The 21,114-nt window shown below is 43.1% G+C and overlaps 1 protein-coding gene across 12 annotated transcripts in view; it reads right to left on the reverse strand.

Moving 5' to 3' along the window:
* Positions 1–18,253, reverse strand: part of ZNF674 (zinc finger protein 674) — a 37,592-nt gene extending 19,339 nt beyond the window's left edge. The window contains exons 1-6 of one of the 12 annotated variants that reach the window (XR_005725449.1): positions 17,665–18,253; positions 16,518–16,626; positions 14,539–15,211; positions 12,173–12,271; positions 8,696–8,777; positions 5,733–5,807 (exon numbers count right to left, since the gene is read on the reverse strand). Coding sequence is in view for 6 of the 12 variants with exons in the window: in XM_040266132.1 (XP_040122066.1) it covers positions 12,173–12,271; positions 12,588–12,714; positions 14,539–14,553 (241 nt within the window). In the remaining 6 variants the exon portion in view is untranslated. Of the gene's footprint in view, positions 1–5,732; positions 5,808–8,695; positions 8,778–12,172; positions 12,272–12,587; positions 12,715–14,538; positions 15,212–16,517; positions 16,627–17,664 lie in introns of those variants that run through there. The other 11 variants (XM_040266132.1, XR_005725447.1, XR_005725448.1 and 8 more) reach the window with 11 other exon arrangements.
* Between the last annotated feature and the right edge of the window lie 2,861 nt (positions 18,254–21,114).

A 21,114-nucleotide genomic window follows, 5' to 3' on the forward strand; every position in this document is an offset into this window, starting at 1 on the left:
ACATGGATTAAGGTGATACTAACTTGGGGGGAGGGGTGAGGAGGCAGCTCCACTGTAAATTGGGAAACAGCAGTGACATTTTTTCTTAGTTTGATTCCAGCCTGGGGCTTTCTAAATAAACACTGCAGAAGTAGTAACAGCATGGTGACTATAGCTGTGTGTGTATGCTTGGTCGCTCAGTCATGTCCAACTCTTTGCAATCCCATGGACTCTAGCTGCCAGGCTCCTCCTGTTTATGGAATTTTCCAGCAAGAAAACTGGAGCAAGTAGTCATTTCTTCCTCTGGAGATCTTCCCAACCCAGGGATCAAATGTCTCTTGCATCTCCTGCACTGGAAGGCAGATTCTTTATCACTGAGCCACCTGGGAAGCCCAAGTATAGCTAATAATACTGTATTGTGTATTTGAAAGTTGCTAAAAGAGTGAATCTTAAAAGTTCTCACTACAAGAAAATAAAACATTAAAAAAAAAAACCTACTCATTTCAAAGGCTGGTAATAAAATACTACCAAGTGCTTTTGCAGTCCAGAGACCTTTGCAGGACTTAAAAGAGTAGGTCAAAACCACTTGGAGTCCCTCTGCAGTAAGACACCTTACAAGTAGTAGTTTAAAAAAATAAAAGTAGGAGTATTAAGGTTTAAGAAGCTGAGGAAGAAACCTTCTTCAGACAGAGCTGTTGGAAAGTGGTGGCATTTTCTCTCTCACACAACAGGGGCAGGAGTACTTTTGCCCCAGCCCTAATCTAGTAAGGATAACTTCAAGGAGACAACCTGCTTGATATATGTCTACTAGACTCTGGGGGACCCATGGGACTTGGCACCTGGTTTGTGGCTAGAAAACTCTACATGTGACAGGCAGGTTGTGGCAGTCTGTGGCCACAGAAAAGAGGTTGCATTGAGTGGTGGTGGGAGATGATGAAGAGATCAAGGCCCCATCACACAGACACGCATTCCACAAGCCAGATATATGGACCCTCTGGATAGAAACAGGGTTGGATTACTTTGGAGAGGGGGCTTTCTCCTAGCATCAAGGTGACCTCAGCAAAAAGAGACTGGATGTCTACAACGGTGCTGTTTGGTGAGGGCAAGGAGGAGATATATTAAATAACTTGCTGGAAAAGAGGCACCACCTATATTGAGGGAACTGCAATCAAGGGCCCTAGCTGGGGCATCTCCAAAGAAACCATAAACATACCAGTTTGTGTGTGCTCAGTCGTGTCCAACTCTTTGTGACCCTACGGACTGAAGCCCACCAGTATCCTCTGCCCATGGGGATTCTCCAGGCAAGAATACTGGAGTGGGCTGCCATGGAGATGCCATTTCCTCCTCCAGGGGTTCTTCCCGACCCAGGGATTGAACCTGTGTCTCTTATGTCTCCTGCATTGGCAGGTGGGTTCTTTACCACTAGTGCCACTTGGAAAGCCCAAAACATACCAGGGACAGAAAGAAATCGGTCTCTAGAATCTGCCACATGCAGAGGGTGTCAATATCAGATTATATCTTTATCAGTTAGGGCAAACTATTTTTGTCCTAACTCCCTTCTTCACTTGCTTCACCCAAGGAGCCAGAGATGGCCCAGTTGGTGATTCAGCGAGTGGCAGGGGGCAGAGGGGGTGGGTGGGTGGTGGAGAGTGGAGTGAAGAAAGAAAAAGCTGAGCATGCTTCCTTTAGTACTAAAAGCTTCGCTGGGGGGGAGAGATTTCCCTTTAAATGAAGTTCATAGTTTTCACTTCACACATGATTACTATTTTAAAACTAAAATGAGACTACCACAGACCCTCAGAAATTAAAAGCATAATAAGGGAATAACTATGAACAACTTTATACCAATAAATTTGCCAACTTAGGTGAAAAGGACAGACTCCTTGAAAGACACAAGTTACCAAAGTTCGTTCATGAAGAAATAATCTGAATAATCCAGTATCTATTAAAGAAATTGACACTGTAGTTTAATGCCTTCCTATAAAGAAAACTCCAGGCATAGATGACTTCACTGGGGAATTCTATCAAACATTTAAGGAAGAAATAACACCAATTTCATACAAATTCTCCCAAAGAACTAAAGAGGGAAGGGAATACTTCCCAGCTCATTCTATGACTTCACCATCTTGATTGTGGTGATAGATTCTTGGGTGTTTACATGTCAAAACTTATCAAATTATATACTTTAAATACATGCAGAAAACTTATCAAATTATATACTTTAAATACATGCAGTTTCTTGTATGTTTCTTGTATATTGTGGTATAATACAGAGAGGCTGAAACAGCTTAATCAGTTCTTAGAGGCAGTCATAGCATTCACAATACTTATATTAGACAGGGAAGCTATCAAATGAATTATCTAAACTTCTACCTTATGAAACTAGCAAAAGAGAAAATTAAATTACCAGGAGGATAGAAATAATAAATATAAAAGCAAGAATGAATGAAACTAAGGTTTCCATTTCTAGGCACAATGGAGTATGTCTACTACAGCCCCTCTCCTACTGATTATTGCAACTAAGAACTCTGGACAAAATATGTAAAGCAGCTATGCAGGATTCTGACAAGTTAAAAGCAAAAAAAAAGCAGATAGACTCTGAAGGTGAGTCAAGTGAAGAAGCAGCCCGTATACCAGGGCATTTCTTTTCAGTCCCCATTCTTTTTTCACAAGACTCTGTCCTAATGGTATATAAACCTCCAGAAGTCCTGAGCTCATCCAAGCAAAAGCCTCACATCAAAGCTTTAAGAACTGAATGAAAGTAATATTTCAACCACAGCTCAATCTGAGACTAACACCTGAGTGACAAATGCATGGAGACAACCATGAAGCCAGCCAGCAAAGGTTCTGAAAGCTGCACAAAGACTTAAGCCATCATTCAAGTCTCAAATTAACCCCTGAATGGTGCATACACAAAGCAAAGGCTTTGAACACCACATCGATTAGAATCAATACCCACAGAAGGCAACACAAAACCAGTGATATGAATCTAACTAGGTTTATTAAGTGATAAATAAAGATTAAAAGCAACAAAACAATCACCACTATCTAGGATAGAATCCAAAATCATTTAACACGACAAACAACTAGCAAAATGTGACCAATTCTCAAGAGAAAAGATAACCAACAGCTGCCAGATGCTGGAAATACCAAAGACATTTTAAGCAGCTATGGAAACACCTCTATGAGGCAGACACACTTGAAGTGAATGGATAAACAGAAGTTCTCAACTGAGATACAGAAACTATTAAAAAAGTGTAAATTTTAGAACTAAAAAAGATAGTTTCTGAAATCAGAAAGACAAACAAACCAACACCTGGGGTGAATTGAGCAGCAGAATGGAGACGAAAGAGGCAAGAGTCAATACACTTGGAGTTAAACTGACAGAAATGGTCCAACCTGCCAATATGAGGAACAGAGACAAAAAGACTGAGAAAAATAAAAGAAAGAAATACAGCATCAAATATCCATGGAGCAGTATCAGAAGGCCCAACATTCACATCATTGGAGTCCTCCAAGGAAATGAGACTAGTGCAGAAGAAAAGGTCTGAAGAAATAATGGCCAAAAAAGTCCCAAATTTGGAAAAAGACATAAAATGACAGATTCAAGATACTCAGCATAGCAGAAACAACATAAACTCACAGAAACACCCAGGAATATTACAGTCAAATATCTGGAAAGCAAAGTTAAAATATCTTGAATGTAGTCAGTTAAAAAAAAAAGCACACTGCATATGAATCAATTATTCAAATGACTGTGATGTTCTCATCAGAAACAATGAAGATCAGATGATACTGGAACTTCTTAAAATTACTAAAGGCAAAAAAATGTCAACCCAGAATTCTACACTGAAGCAAAGAGATTTTGTCATCAGACTTATTCTAAGAGAAATGAAACAGGATCTTCTGCAGGGTGGATGGGAAGACTAACAGAAAAGATAAAATATCTGGGTAACAATAAAAAAATGGGCCAAAGAACCAAACAGACATTTCTCCAAAGAAGACATACAGATGGCTAATAAACACATGAAAAGATGCTCAACATCATTTATTATCAGAGAAATGCAAATCAAAATCACAGTGAGGTACCATCTCAACCTGGTCAGAATAGCTGCTATCAAAAAGTCTACAAACAATAAATGCTGGAGAGGGTGCAAAGAAAAGGGAACCCTCTTTCACTGCTGGTGGGAATGCAAACTAGTACAGCCACTATGGAAAACAGTGTGGAGACTCCTTAAAAAACTGGAAATAAAACGGCCATCAGTTCAGTTCAGGTCAGTTCAGTTCAGTCACTCAGTCGTGTCTGACTCTTTGCGACCCCATGAATTTTGCAGCACACCAGGCCTCCCTGTCCATCACCAACTTCCGGAGTTTACCCAAACTCATGTCCATTGAGTCGGTGATACCATCCAGCCAACTCATCCTCTCTCGTCCCCTTCTCCTCCTGCCCTCAATCCCTCCCAGTATCAGTCTTTTCCAATGAGTCAATTCTTCACATGAGGTGGCCAAAGTATTGGAGTTTCAGCTTTAGCATCAGTCCTTCAAAGAACACCCAGGACTGATCTCCTTTAGAATGGATTGGTTGGATCTCCTTCCAGTCCAAGGGATTCTCAAGAGTCTTCTCCAACATCACAGTTCAAAAGCATTAATTCTTCAGCACTCAGCCTTCTTTGCAGTCCAACTTTCACATCCATACATGACCACTGGAAAAACCATAGCCTTGACTAGACAGACCTTTGTTAGCAAAGTATTGTCTCTGCTTTTGAATATGCTCTCTAGGTTAGTCATAACTTTCCTTCCAAGGAGTAAGTGTCTTTTAATTTCATAGCTGCAATCACTATCTGCAGTGAGTTTGGAGCCCCCAAAAATAAAATCTGACACTGTTTCCAGTTTCCCCATTTATTTCCCATGAAGTGATGGGACCAGATGCCATGATCTTATTTTTCTGAATGTTGAGCTTTAAGCCAACTTTTTCACTCTCCTCTTTCACTTTCATCAAGAGGCTTTTTAGTTCCTCTTCACTTTCTGCCATAAGGGTGGTGTCATCTGCATATCTGAGGTTATTGATATTTCTCCTGGCAATCTTGATTCCAGCTTGTGCTTCTTTCAGCTCAGTGTTTCTCATGATGTACTCTGCATATAAGTTAAATAAGCAGGGTGACAATATACAGCCTTGACGTACTCCTTTTCCTATCTGGAACCAGTCTGTTGTTCCATGTCCAGTTCTAACTGTTGCTTCCTGACCTGCAAATAGGTTTCTCAAGAGGCAGGTCAGGTGGTCTGGTATTCCCATCTCTTTCAGAATTTTCCACATGACCCAGCAATCCCACTGATGGGCATATACACTGAGGAAACCAGAATTGAAAGAAACGTGTCCCCCAATGTTCACTGCAGCTCTATTTGCAATAGCTAGGACATGGAAGCAACCTAGATGTCCATCAGCAGCTGAATGGATAAGAAAGCTATGGTACATATACACAGTGGAGTATTACTCAGCTATTAAAAAAAATGTGTTTGAATCAGTTCTAATGAGGTGGATGAAACTGGAGACTATTATACAGAGTGAAGTAAGTCAGAAAGAAAAACACCAATACAGTATATTAACGCATATATATGGAATTTAGAGAGATGGTAACAATGACCCTATATGTGAGACAGCAAAAGAGACACAGATGTAAAGAACACACTTTTGGAGTATGGGAGAAGGCGAGGGTGGGATGATTTGAGAGACAGCATTGAAACATGTATATTACCATATGTGAAACAGATCGCCAGTCCAGGTTCAATGCATGAGACAGGGCACTCTGGGACAGTGCACTGGGACGATCCTGAGGGATGGGATGGGGAGGGATGTGGGAGGAGGGTTTAGGATGGGGGACACATGTACACCCATGGCTGATTCATGTGAATGTATGGAAAAAAACCACTACAATATTGTAAAGTAATTAACCTCCGATTAAAATAAATTAATTAACAACAACAACAAAACAAAACATCTGGGTAAATATACAGAATGGGCTTCTCTGGTAGCTCACCAGTAAAGAATCCACCTGCAATACAGGAGACTTGCAGAAGACACAGGTTCAGTCCCTGGGTTGGGAAGATCCCCTGGAGAAGGAAATGGCAACCCACTCCAGTATTCTTGCCGGGGAAATCCCATGGACAGTGGGCTACAGTCCATGGGGTTGCAAAAAAAAAAAAAACACACACAGGCTATTTTTCTCCTTTTGAATTCTTTAAGATATGTATGGCAGTTGTGGATAAATTTGAAACCTATAGCATAACATAAAGGAGGGGAGGGAAGTGACCTATATTGCTATAAACTTTCTACATATGACTTAAAGTCTTAAAACATAACTATATACGGTGAAAGGGTTAATAAAGTATGTATCTCTTAATTGCTAGAGCAACCACTAAATTTTAAAAAAAAGGAGATACTGACAAAAAGCAAATAGGTGTGTTTAAAATGAAATATTTAAATTGCAGTTATATTCCCTATGCAAGACCTATGCACTCAAAATTACCAAATATTACTGAGATACTAAGATAAATTTTACAGACCTAAATAAATTGAGAGATACACTATGTTTGTGAATTGGAAGACTCAATATTCTTAGCACTTCAATGATCCACAGATTCAATGTAATCCCAAACAAAATCCCTGTAGGCTTTCATGCAGAAATTGGCAAGCTGATTTTAAAATTTATATGAAAATATCAAGGACCAAAACATTATGAAAAGAGCAAAGTTGGAAGATTCACTGTACCTGATGTGAACATGTAGGCTACAGTAATTAAGACAGTGCCATGTTGGCAGACAGATCAATGCATATGTGCTCAACAGTTTTTGATAAGGGTACCAAGGTAAGTCAATGGAGAAGAGACAGTCTTCTAAAAAATGCTGCTTGAACAATTAAATATGCATATGCCAAAAAAAAAGGAAACCAATGACCCTTAACTCGTACCATATAAAAATATTCATCTCATTATTGGCCATGGACCTAAATATAAGTGAAAGTGAAAGTCACTCAGTCGTGTCCAATTCTTTGTGACCCCATGGACTCCAGTCCATGGAATTCTCTAGCCCAGAATACTGGAGTGGGTAGCCTTTCCCTTCTCCAGGGGATACAGTCCATGGAATTCTCTAGGCCAGAATACTGGAGTAGGTAGCCTTTCCCTTCTCCAGGGGATATTCCCAACCCAGGAATTGAACCCAGGTCTCCTGCATTGCAGGTGGATTCTTTACCAACTGAGCCACAAGGGAAGCCCAAGAAAACTGGAGTGGGTAGCCTATCCCTTTTCCAGCAGATCTTCCCGACCCAGGGATCAAACCAGGGTCTCCTGCATTGCAGGTGGATTCTTTACCAACTAGGCTATCAGGGAAGCCTAATAAATATAAGAGCTAACATTATAAACAGTGGAAACAGTGTCAGACTTTATTTTGGGGGGGGGTCCAAAATCACTGCAGATGGTGACTGCAGCCATGAAATTAAAAGACGCTTACTCTTTGGAAGAGAAATTATGACCAACCTAGATAGCATATTCAAAAGCAGAGACATTACTTTGCCAACTAAGGTCCGTCTAGTCAAGGCTATGGTTTTTCCTGTGGTCATGTATGGATGTCAGAGTTGGACTGTGAAGAAGGCTGAGTGCTGAAGAACTGATGCTTTTGAACTGTGGTATTGGAGAAAACTCTTGAGAGTCCCTTGGACTGCTAGGAGATCCAACCGGTCCATTCTGAAGGAGATCAGCTCTGGGATTTCTTTGGAAGGAATGATGCTAAAGCTGAAACTCCAGTACTTTGGCCACCTCATGTGAAGAGTTGACTCATTGGAAAAGACTCTGATGCTGGGAGGGATTGGGGGCAGGAGGAGAAGGGGATGACAGAGGATGAGATGGCTGGATGGCATCACTGACTCGATGGACGTGAGTCTGAGTGAACTCCGGGAGATGGTGATGGACAGGGAGGCCTGGCGTGCTGCAATTCATGGGGTTGCAAAGAGTCGGACATGACTGAGAGAGTGAAGTGAACTGAACATTGTAAAAATATGAGAAAGTCTCTGTTACCTTGTGTTAGAGAATTGTTATACAGGGTATAATAGCATGAACTGTAGAAGAAAAATTTGATAAATTGGACTTTATCAAAATTAAAAACGTCTTTTTTGGGAAAGACACTGTTAAGATAAAAACAAGCCACAGCATGGGAGTAAAGACTTGGACAACACATAGTGATAGAGGGCTTGCATCCAGAATACATAAAGAACTCTCACAATTTAATAATAACAAAAATGGCAAAAGATTACAAGAAATAGTTCACCAAAGATATACCAAAGATATATAGATGGCAAATAAAAGAACATGAAAAGATGCTGAATATCAGTTATTGGGGAAATGCAAATTAATAGTACAATGAGCTACTCTTACACAGCATCTAGAAAGACTAACAATACTAATAATACCAAGTGCTGGCAAGAGAGCAAAACACTGGAACTCTTATATGTTGCTAGTAGGCATCCAAAATGGTACAGTTACACTGTAAAACAGTTTGGTAGTGTCTTGTGAAGTTAAACATACACTTACCACATGACCAAGCAATCCCACTCTATTTACCCCAGAAATATGAAAACATAGGCCCACACAAATGCCTAAACATGAGTGTGTTCATACCAGCTTCTTTCATCATAACCAAAAATAAGAAAAAATTCAAAAGTGCATACCTTGGTCTATGGTAAGCAAATGGAGTATCATTTGACTACAGAAAGGAACAGACTGTTGAAACATGTCACAACCCAGATGAACCTAAAAAGCATTAAGGTAAATGAAAGAAGCAAGATGCATAAGGCTATATACTATAAGATTAATTTATATCACATTCTTGAAAAAAACAAAACTAGAAGAAACAAGATCTGATATGAGAGTAGGGGAGAAGTTTAATTGTAAACAGGAACAAGGAATGTTTTAGGGGAATGAAAATGTCCAATAGCTTGACTGTGGTGGTATTTAAATGACTATATATTTGTCAATATATATAGAACTGTACACTTAAGAGATGTGAACTTCATGGTATATAAATTATACCTCAATAACCCAAACCTCATTTTCAAGAAGAGACTGCAGTTACATATATGACAGTACATGGAAAATGCATCTGGAAATTACATTAAAACATTTCCATATACAACCCACTATCATATTGTGCTAGTTTTGCATTTCTTTTTATGAAAATACCTGTTAAGCATTAAGGCTAGAAAAAATACTAAGAAATATTTTATTCTAGTTAATGATATGCCTGTGGGAGTATTTAGGTGTGAAGTGTACTGATATCTACAACTTACTTTGAAATGTATTCCACACACAAAAAAAGGGAGATTGATGGAAGAAGAGAGGAATTAGCACACAGATAGGCAATAAAGCAAATACAGCAAAGCATTCATTGTAGAACCTAAATGGTATTACATGGATGTTCAAACTATAATTATTTTGCTTGTTTTGTCTGAAAATTTTTATAATAAAATGTTGAAGGGAAAAAGACACGGATAAAGAACAGCAAAGTAAACCCAAAGAAGTAGAAATGGAAATAAATGTAAAAGGAGAAATCAACAAAATGGAAAACACAATAAAGAAAATTAACAAAGGTAGAAGTTCTTTCTGTGAAAAGCTCAACAAATTGAAAATAATAAATATGACAGCGAGGCTACTCTTGATATGTGGATCTTGACAGAAGATTTTTATTATCTCAGAACAATCCGAGAATTTATGAGATCTGTCAGAGATTTCATCCAGGGCCCAGAGGGGAACATAAGCCCTGAAGTAGCTTGAAGAATGGAGGGATGGGGGAAGAGAACCAAGCTATCCAGTAGTGAGGCTGTGTGCTCCTATTTACTACCCCATCTGACCCATGCTCCTGGGTGACGGCCTTGCTAAGTCTCACAGTCCTTTGAACCTCTGTCAGCAGACATTTAAAGCAATGAATCTGAACTAGACATGGATATCAGAACTATCTGGAATGTTACAATGCACATAACTAGGCCTCCACAGGTGATACTCCTCTGGTTGACAACCATTACATTAAACAAATATTCTATATGGCATAACAACAATACAAAGAATGATAACATATATTGAGAACTTCCTTTATTCCTAGGCACTTTTTTTTGGTGCTTGACATTTATCAATGCATTAAATTCTGTCAGTCCTGTAAGTTCTAGCATTTAGCCCCATTCTACAAACAGGCAAAGAGCGGCTAAGTCAAATGTACAAAGTGACAGCTTGTGAGTGAAGAAGCTAGAATCTGAATCTAGGCTGTGAGCTCCAAAGTCCAAGCTCTTCACCACTGGGCTATGGAAGAATAACTAACCTCCTTCCTCTGCCCCAGTCCTAAACAATCAAAGCAATACTTACTTAGTGCCTCTACAGCCCCACACCTGGATGAATGAGAATAAGATGTGGACTCTTGCCTCTAAGGGTTTGTGTTCCAGGTAGAAAATTAAGCCACAGGCATTTGGCTACAGTTTAAAGAAAGTTACCAACTGGAATGCAAAAACAGAAGCTTAGCTATGTTGTTGAAAGTTACAAAGATAGCCAACAAAGAAAGGAAAAATAAAAATTTAACGAACATTGTGAAGCCCTGCAGAGCAGAAGATCAAGGTTAATTGAACTAAATCCTTATTTTTCATAGGAGGGAAAGCGAACAAAGAAATGTAGGTGTGAAGGTATTCCCTGGACCTTTGGAGATGCTCATCAGAGGAATTAGAAACCTTGAAAAGAAGCTGCCCTTCGAGGTGTGACTGCGAATGCACTGAGGTTACTTCATATCCCAGACTGTTCTGCACATTCAGACTCAACATAGGAAACATGACTTCAAAGAGTGGAAGCTGCCTTTGAGTCTATGCTTCCTCCTTCCACAATTAATATTGAAATAAGAATGAGACTCAATTCCTGGAAACACTGGAAGCAGAAAAAAGCAGGCCATCAGCAGACCAGAAACCCTGATGAATCTCTGTGGAGCAGCAGATATGGGACTGATTGATAAATTGTAAATTGTAGGCCAAAATGTCCTTGGGAGAAGGTTCAGGGATGCTCTGAGTGAGAGGGTGCACCTGCCAGGCAGGAGTGGGCTCTGGGGAAGCCATCTAGAGAGTCACCTGGAATCAGCTGGGCCCGCCTGACTACAGCTACAGCCATGAAACTAATCTCTGAACAGCTGTTGAAAAGCAGATGCAGATTCAGTAAAGCTGAAGTGGATCCCAAATGTGCACTTCTACTCTGAGCCCAGGCCATGCCCAGGCTGCTGGTCCATGGAGCACAGTGAAGGGTAACCACTAAGAGTGGGAGAGAAAAAGATGAAGACCAATGTCTCACGACTTCCTCGGTCACCATAAGGGACCCTGAGCAAAAACAAACAAACAAACAAATAGGAAAGCAGACAGTGCTCACTGAAGCATGCCACTGTGGAAGTAATATGATATGCTCTCAGGTTTATTTATTTTAATAAATAGAGATAATACAAAAGACAAAAGAGCTAAGCAGGAGAGAAGTATTGATAAGAGGAGGAATCTGACAACAGGTGCAATCAAGTCAGATTTGGAATGGCATGAGAGAAATAAGCAACAGAAATCTGTGTGAAGTTGACACTGTTTAGCCTCAAACTGAGAGCAGACAAGGACACGGTGGTACCTGGCCTGGTAGAGCTAAAGGTCACTAAGCAAAGCTCTTTTGTCCATCCCAACTCCAATAAATCAATAAGCCAGGCAGGATAATTTCCCTGAGGTAAAAGACACTGCATTTCAGACTTTAAGGGCCCACAATATGCCAAATAAAGAAGAAAGATCATCCTCCCATCTGCCTGGCTTCTGATGTACATGTGAATACCCAAGAGAGAAGGTTTAACAGCTTTCGGAAAGGAGGGGAAGAAGAAAGAGACAAACCTGGGCACATCTCCCTATACTGGAGATGCTAAAAGGTGGAGACAGGATCTAGAGAACAATAGCAGCCGCCTCTGTCTGAACCCCAAGAATAAGGGGTGGCATGTGGGGCATCATGTAGCTATCATAGCAGTTCATTCCATCAGCCCTCAGTTGTGTCCCCAAGCCTAGGGTTTCTGAGATAAGTTCCTGGGTGTGCCACTGAGGCCAAGATCTCCCTGAGCCATGAAGGTCCCCTTGCCTGGCCCAGCTGAACTGGCGTGAGCTTACCTGGACAGCTCCACATCACACTTTCTCCAGCTGCCATCCTGGCCTCCTCTTCTCCTTGTCCCAACCTGAAGATCCCATGTGGCTGGGCCACAAGGTATCCTGTTGAGGGGAAATGACAGAGGACTTGGTTATGAACATCTGCAGCATCCCAGAACCAACGCCCATCCTTGCAGGGCGGGGATGATCTGGCTTTGGTGACTGCCCTGTGAGCCTAGCCAGTGGGCCCTCAGCGCAGACCATCCACAGAGAAGGCAAGAGCATGACCATCCTGGGCAGGGGGCAAATGCCATTAGGAATTCCTGACCAGGAGCCTGAGGCCTGACTCATTCAGGGCCCAGACACCCCTGAGCTGCAGCAGCCCAGAGAGGGAAACACGAGGGGGTGTGTTCCAGTCACCCTGTGGAGGGTTCCTCACCAATGGAGACCAGGTGGCTGTAGTTCTCCAACATGACATCCCTGTGGAGATTCTTCTGAGCAGCATCCAGCTGCTGCCACTCCTCCTGCGTGAAGTCCACAAACACGTCCCTGAAGGTCAATGTTTCCTGCAACAACACACTTCTCCTTAGCCCACTGTCACAACAAGGGGGGGTTGGGCGGCAGGGCACTGGCATCCCTCTACCCAGAGGATAGAGGCCAGATATGTTGCTAAATATCCTCCAATGCACATGGCACCCCTCCACAACATAGCATTATCTGACTCAAAGGTCAAGAGTGCTGAGGTGAGAAAAGCTAAGGTTGATCAAACACACAGTGAAATGGAATGGACATAGAAAGGACTAGAATGTGCTGTAATATGTGAAAAGGAAGAAAATAAAAGAAAAGGGGATTCTTCCATCGAGACAAATAAATATGCACACATGATTTCTGGCAGCATGCATGAAATATGAAGGAGATATGGAAACATGTAAGAAGGAAAATTATTTTTCACCTTTTGTTGAACAAAGTGTTTGTTTGAATGTTTTACCATAGGTACAGAGTACTTTTTAAAAAATGCTCAATTCAATTTATTAATGCTCTATTCAGAACACATTTTTAGAATTTCCACATCCATATTCTTAAATAAAAGTGGTCTTTCACTTTTTACTTTTCTGTAGTATCTTCCTCAAATTTAGGTGGCATCATAGCATGAACTGGATTCCTTCTAGTCTTTCAACAACAGCCTAGAAGAGTTGAACACAAAAATTATCTGGTATTTAAAATTTTGTGAAAGTACCAATCAGTCCAGGATTTGGGAAAGCAAATTTAAAGTGTGAATACCTTTGGTTCAAAAATTCTTCCAGGTGTACTCTCCATAAATACCTGTACTAATGGGCCAACAGATACATAGAAAGCGGTTCATGAGGCACTGTTTACAATAGAAAAATAAAACAAACAAACAAAAAAAAACAAATATTCATGAAGAAAGAAATAGTTAAATGAGACATCCATACCATAAAAAGAGGAACTGAAACAGTCTCTATGTACTGATGGGGAACAACACTCATAATATAATCAAGTGGGAAAAGCAAAATGGGTATGGGAGTGTGATGGCATTTGAGAAAAAACACATTACATGTACCTCTGCTGCTGCTGCTAAGTTGTTTCAGTCATGTCTGACTCTGTGCGACCCCACAGATGGCAGCCCACAAGGCTCCCCCATCCCTGGGATTCTCTAGGCAAGAACACTGGAGTGGGTTGCCACTTCCTTCTCCAATGCATGAAAGTGAAAAGTGAAAGTGAAGTCGTTCAGTCCTGTTGGACTCAAGACCCCATGGACTGTAGCCTACCAGGCTCCTCTGTCCATGAGATTTTCCAGGCACGAGTACTGGAGTGGGTTACCATTTCCTTCTCCAACATGTACCTCTATTTTTAGTTAATTAAACTGAAGTAAATGCATCTACAGCACCTTATCACCAAACTGCTAACAGTGGGCATCTCTGAGGAAGGATGTGGTACTGGGGGAAGAAGAAATAGGGATCTTTTGGATACTGTTTATTTTATGCATATTAGAACATGAGACATGGATTTACTTTCACAATTTCAAACATAATGAAAAGGCAAAAAGTGAACTGAAAATGAATAGAAAAAGCAAGATAAATCTATGCATTTAAACAATTTTCTTTGAGAAGGCAAAAATATGAAGCTCAGTTCCAAGAGTAAGAAGTAGACAAAAATGTCTTTTCCTCTCTATCTCGTTCCTTTTTTTTTTTTTTTTCCTTTTTGGTGAAAAGAGGAAGGATTGGAGAAACCTGAGGTGGATGACAGGTTGAGCAGAAAACAGCCAGAGCTGAGGGAACTAACAGATATTTTTTCAAGGTTGCAATATAATTTCCTAATTGTTGCCTCAAATTAACTGGAAACAAAGTAGGGGTAAATTAGGAACTCACCTGGGACATGGCCATCGCTCCTGCTCAGACCAAGGATGGAGATCTAGGAAGGCAGAATCAGGAGGGTCGAGGTCAGTGCACACAGCCTTGAGACCACCATCACCAGCCTAATAACAATAACCCCTGCCCCACAGTGAGGATGATCAGAACACAAGGCGTGGTAGCTCCAGGCTGTTCCCTTGGCTAAGATCCCATGAGTTTTGTACAATCCCACGGGAATTGATTTTCTCTCCCTGGACAGATGTATGACTCGTGTTTAAAGACCTCTACTCAGAAGCCATTAACAACCTGATATTTCCTTTCTCTCAAGAATTTTACGCCTGGGAATTTATTGTAATTTATTTGCAAAGATGTTAACTGTAGGTGTTTCCACCATTCAATAATCTGGAAGCAACTAAACCTCCAGTAACAGGGACTCAAGTTTAAAAAAAAAAAAAGATACACAAAATGGGAAATACCACATGGGCTTTAAAAATGCAATGGAATCCTGTTCTCATGTATTAACATATTTAAAAGGTTACCAGAAAGCAGGTGGGTGGGATCTCCTTTGTTAAGCTATATGCATGTACTGAAGAACATCTATTAAAACGTTGACCCTGCTTACCTCTGAGGGTTGATTTCACCTTTCCTTTTTTGTTTACTTGCATTTTATCACTTTTGACAATATTAATTACTAGTAAAATAAAAAGGAGAAATCATTACAAATCACCTAATTATCACACTGAGCCCTTAAGTGACACACCCTGAGCAGTCTGGAGATAGGGACAACTTGCTACAGTTTGGAAGAAGGAGACTAACCAGGGCTGAGTGCAGGGCAGAAGGGAAAGGGGTGGAGGGCGGAAGGTAGGGTGATGGAGGGAGGTTAAGGGCCTGGCATTGGTCAGGTCCACATGGAACTGGAAACCACTGACTTTGCTCCCCGCCACCCTGGTCCTTCCAGCCCACCACCTCCCTATTCCCTCTCTAATACTTCCTTATTTCCCATCATGGCCATTTGATTGCCAAGCTCTTCCTTATTTGGCAGTTTTCAAAACAAATTTTCAGCAAGGAGCTTTTGTTAACCACTGCCACTCTAGCAATCCCTGCCTTAGTATCAGTACAACAAGGTTCAGCAAGATGGAGCTTAGTGAGTCATGCTTCCAGACCCAGTTACTAGCATGAAAATTGGGTAGCATAGCTAGGTGATGGCTACCTAGAGACTACTCTGAGATTTCACAGAAATGCAGAAACCAGAAACATTTAGTCATTTAGTCAGGGTAGAGGAGTTTCAACATTTCTGCCACAGGCAAGTGGATTGTTCCTACTATGGGACTGACTGAAATAGCCCACGGCACAAGAGGGGAGCACAAATGTGTGTGCACAATTGTGTTAAGAGTGGAGAAAGTCCTGGGAGGTAGGGAGTCAATCTTTCCAGCCTGATAATGTCCTTGCTAGCACTACCACAGGGCAGCATCCCTCCATCCATCCATAACTTTCATCTCTCTCCTGAAATAGAGGTTCAACTGACCACCATGACATAGCTCTTGATGGTGGCTAGAAGTCTTGCTCTCTCTCAGCTGAAGGAAGGGACAGAGGGCACTGCAGGTTCAGAACCTGCTATCCTCTGACCCACTTCCCTCTAACCAGAGCATTTGAGTCTGTCCTGTGGATCTCCCCACTCTGCCCTGAGGTCTGGTGTGGTGCTTCTCTTCCAGCTCCCCTCAGAGAAGCTGTCTTTTGGGGGTTTAGGGTTTTTGTTTTTGTTTTTGTTCTTTTGGTCTGGCTGCTCAGCTTGTGGGATCTTAGTTTCCTTACCCAGGATCGAACCCTGGACCCTCAGCAGTGAAAGCATTGAGTCCTAACCACTGGACCGCCAGGGAATTCCCAAATGATCTGTCTTATTACTAAGGAGGCAGAACCCAAGGATTCAAAGACAAAGATATCTTTGCTAGGACCTTCCCTTCAGAACCATGTCTCTACCTCTGACCAGGCAAACTCACCTCCTTCTGAGGTCTCAGACTGGGTCTTCTGTAGACTAACTAAGGAAGCCCATGGTACATCAGCTGGCGTCTGAAGCTGGTGAGCTGTTGGCTGTCATGAACCCTGACCCTGGAAAGGGAATGACCACACAGGAGGTGCAGTTAGCAACGTCTACGATGGAGCAAAGTTGAGGAAAATCCAAATGTTTCCCTTGACACTAGAAGACACAGTGCCTCCCTCTAGTTTTAAGAATTGACATTTAGTAAGTTCAGTTACCACCACCATTGGATAAAGAGCTAGGCACTGCCTTCTTCCTAAGAGTCTGGGCTATGGAATGAAACTGACCACGTGCTCTGCTGCTTTTCTTCAGTTAATAACAGAAGTGAGTGCCTACTATGCCTGTTCTACATGAACAGAGTTCCCCCATCCTGAGGAGCAGGGGAGAGACAGTAAGCCATTAAGTTGATAAATTCAGGGTATGTTAGTTAGAAACACATAAATAGTATGCTGAAAAAAAGAACAAGGATCCCTCTAGTTTACTGTGTGACTTTGGTCAAGTGTCCGAGCCTTTCTGTTCTTGCCTTCTCTTTGTAAAATGAAAAGAATCGTAGTGCCTACTCATGGGGCTATTGTGATGACTAACGTGAAACAATGGTGTCTGGTATTCATTGCTGCTGCTGCTGCTAAGTCGCTTCAGTCGTGTCCGACTCTGTGCGACCCCATAGATGGCAGCCCACCAGGCTCCCCCGTCCCTGGGATTCTCCACTAGGCACTAAGTAAACAGTTGGGTTTCACTCATAGCTTAGTCGGTAAATAATCTGCTTGCAATGCAGAAGACCCGGATTCGATTCCTGGGTTGGGAAGATTCCCTGGATAAGGAAATGGCAATCCACTCCAGTATTCTTGCCTGAAAACTCCCATAGACAGACGCGGGCTACAGTCCATGGGGTCACAAGAGTCGGACAGGACTTAGCGACTAAACCACCACCAAGTAAACAGTTGCTAAAGGAATCAATTAATGAACCAGTCACTCGTTAACTCCGTAGTCCCCTCCCCCCCCCCACAGCCCTGTCACTCAACACCCCAGGGGCGCGAGCTCATTACCCCCCGGCGCAGAGCCCCTCCGACCTCCCCATTCAGCCCGTCCCCAATTTCGCCTCCCCTTACTAAACTACCAGGAACCCGAGGTCTGAGGACGTAAAACAGCCAGCACCAATTCGCACCTCCCTCGGGGTGAGCAGAACACTTCCGTTCCCTGTTGCCCTGGGAGCCCAAGTGCTGCGCACGCGCAGGAGGGAGGTGAGGGGGCTTGGGGGATAGCAAGACAGCCAATGGGCAACATGGCGCCTTTCAGGGACGCTGGTTCTGACGTGGCTCCCTCTGAGGTTAGATGAAGCGACGAGGGAGTGCGACCATTTTCCGCGACGAGTCGTACGAAAGGCTGGGGCGGGGGGGTGGGGGGACGGGAAGCGTCTCGAGAGGCGGGAGGCAAGCGGGCTCCGCGCAGACTGTCGTAGCGGAGCCGGGTCCGCTGTCTCCGAGGCCTGGTCTCCCAGTCCTCTTGCGCCGCCGGGACTCCTTGTGGCTGTGCTCCCTGGGGAGTTCCCATCCCTCCATCCCGCAAAGCCACGCTCTCCTCTTTCTTTAGATCAGAATAAGAAGCCTCAGCGATAACTACAACCTACATGGGTGCGGCCATCTTGGAGGCGGGGCCGGCCCGTTGGAGCCGGGCTCTGGTGTCAGGTCAGGGATCAGAGAGCGGAGGTCAGGCACAGTTCGGGAAGCTTCCTGGAGCAGCGGATGGGAGCCAGGTTGCTGGGCCGGCAGCATGCACGAATGAAGAAACCATGATGCCTGATTCTCCTGAAATAAATATAGGAGTTCTGATTTCTTGGAGCCTGGGGATCTTTGGAGAACCTGGGCTTTGCCCATTTTAAAAATGCAGCATAAAGTAGGGGAGAACTGTTTCTCTGATGATGCCAGCCTGTGGCAACGTGGTCTGCTAAAAAGTCCTGTAGTGCTCTTCAGGAAAGTTTTCTGTTTCTTGTCAGGGTCTTGGGGAGAGAGGCTAAGTGTGTGCTGTGTGCCTGTGGCACTTCCCTGATTGCAAGCAGAACTTGGTGTGGGCAGGGCAGAATCTGGGCTCAGGATGCCCACTCCTGTGCTACAGCCAATATCTGCCAGGCACTGTTGAGAGATACAAGTGAGGAAAGCAGTCATGGCATCCAACATACATTTATTTATTCTTCCATGTGAACACGCTCCTATGAGTTAATTGACACTCCCAGGGTAGTTGGATGAATCATAGCCCAAATCTACAACCTGGAGGTCTCTTGGGAAGTGACTCTGCCCCAGTCTTGTGTAGAAGTCCTAGGAGAAGAGTCTGTTTACTGTCAGTCGTGTGAGTAGGGACCTGTGAATTCCTGGTGCATTTGTAAATGATGGCCAGATTTGGGGATCCTAACCTATTTCCAGAAGAAGTGACCTGACAACCTTTTCTGACAACACTGTCAAGAGGCAAGAGAAATTTAATAGAGTTAGTGTGATAGTGTCCCAAGGACAGTAGAGAAACCCCTAGTTGCAGAAAGACCTGGTCTTTTGTCCTGGTCAGACTCTGCCCATATCCTGACTTGGCAGGAATGAGTGCTCACACAGAAAGAAGGGGCTGGTAAAGGACGTGTGGTTGTTCACACAGTACCAGCTTTTCCTAGTGTGACTTGGGTGTCCAGGATCCAGGAAACATGCCAAGGTATTCTTCTAGCCCACAATCTACCCAGCTGTTGGGATCTTTCTGTCCATAGAAGAGGATTGGCTCCACCACTTACTGGCCCTTTGAGCCTTGTTTATATCATAGCTAAAGACCACCCATCCAAACAGTTCTCATGATTGTTTGAAGGAACATCTCTAGAACTCCAAGCCCAGGACTTTGCCCACAGCAGGCACCTGGCAATTGGTGGCAGCATTTGCTGTCCTCTCCCCAGCACTAGGGAGCATGCTAGTCCCCGTTACTGCTCCTTCCTGCACTGTGGACTTTCACTTTGTCATCACCCTTGCACAGGATCACCACTCATACCCAACTGAAAACATTTCTAAATGGCAATTAAGTCTCTAAATATTAATAAGTTAAAAATTGACTGTAAATGGTAACTCCAGAAGGTCCCAGTTACTCAAACCCTTATATTCCAAAGAAAAGTCTGTCTGATGAAGACTGGTTTTTGTGCACTCCTGGGAAGCCACCCCAAAGACTCTGGCATGTTCTGCCTAATAGGGTATTTCTGTATTCCAGCCCTCTCTGTTTCATTTGACCAGGTAGCTCCTGCTAACAGTGTGATTTATGATGAGCATCTGTTTTGTGTCTGAGGCCCTGGGCCATGCTGTGTTCATTTGACATCTGGGGGCTGTAGACTGAGTAACTGAAGTGGTCACATGGAAGCTGCATGCCTGCATGCCTGACCTCCAGTACAATCTCTGGACCCCTAGTCATGATTGAACTTCTCTGACTGGTGACACTGCACACGTTGTCACAGATCGTTTCTGGGAGAATTAAGTGTTGTCCATGTGACTCCTTTGGGAGAGAACAACTGGATCTCACAACTGGTTTCCCTTGGACTTCACCCCTGTGCCTTTCCCTTTGCTGATTTTACTTTCACTGTCATAAATCAACTATGTATATAACAGCTCAGTAGGACTCCCAGACTCTGAGAAGTCATAACAGTGTTTCCAAGTCCTGAGTCATCCTAGGGAATCATCCAGCCATGGGGACCCTGCACACATTGTTGCTGTAGATTCCCGGGTTGGTTGTTACAAACATCCCAGTGGGTGGGGCTCATGAATCCAGTCTGACTGTGCCCTCAGCAGTACATCTGCTTGGTGTTTGTGAGGAGGTGGCCAACCTAAGGAACAGCACTTGGAGAGCAAGGCTGGGATTTTCCCACCTCTGAGGAGCAGAGGTCCTGAGGATGTGCACTGGGCAGCAACTATTGTTGATGTTCAGTCACTCAGTCATGTCCGACTCTTTGAGATCCCATGGACTGCAGCACACCAGGCTTTCCTGTCCTTTACCATTTACTGGAGCTTGTTAAAACTCATGTCCATTGAGTCGGTGATGCCATCCAAACATATCATCCTCTGTCGTCCCCTTCTGCCTTCTATCTTTCCCAGCATGAGGGTCTTTTCCAGTGAGTCAGTTCTTCACATCAGGTAGCCAAAGTATTGGAGTTTCAGCTTCATCATCAGTCCTTCCACTGAACATTCAGGACTAATTTCCTTTGGGATGGACTGGTTTGATCCCCTTGCTGTCCAAGGGACTCTCGAGTCTTCTCCAACACCACAGTTCAAAAGCATCAATTCTTCAGCACTCAGCTTTCTTTATGGTCCAACTCTCACATCCATACATGACTACTGGAAAAATCATAGCTTTGGCTATATGGACCTTTTTAATACACTGTCTAGGTTTGCCTAGTGGCAGCTGAGGGAGCTTGTTTTCTTGCTGAGCTGTAGGGTTCTGCTGAAGGTCCCTGGTACCTCCACCTTCCTGGAAGTCTTCCCTGCAATGACTGTGGTGACAGGTCTGTTGAGCAATGCCTTGATGACATTATGCTTTTTGAACTGCATGAG

The sequence above is a fragment of the Oryx dammah genome, unplaced genomic scaffold, assembly GCF_014754425.2.
Source record: "Oryx dammah isolate SB20612 unplaced genomic scaffold, SCBI_Odam_1.1 HiC_scaffold_23, whole genome shotgun sequence".
NCBI classification, from domain to species: domain Eukaryota; kingdom Metazoa; phylum Chordata; class Mammalia; order Artiodactyla; family Bovidae; genus Oryx; species Oryx dammah.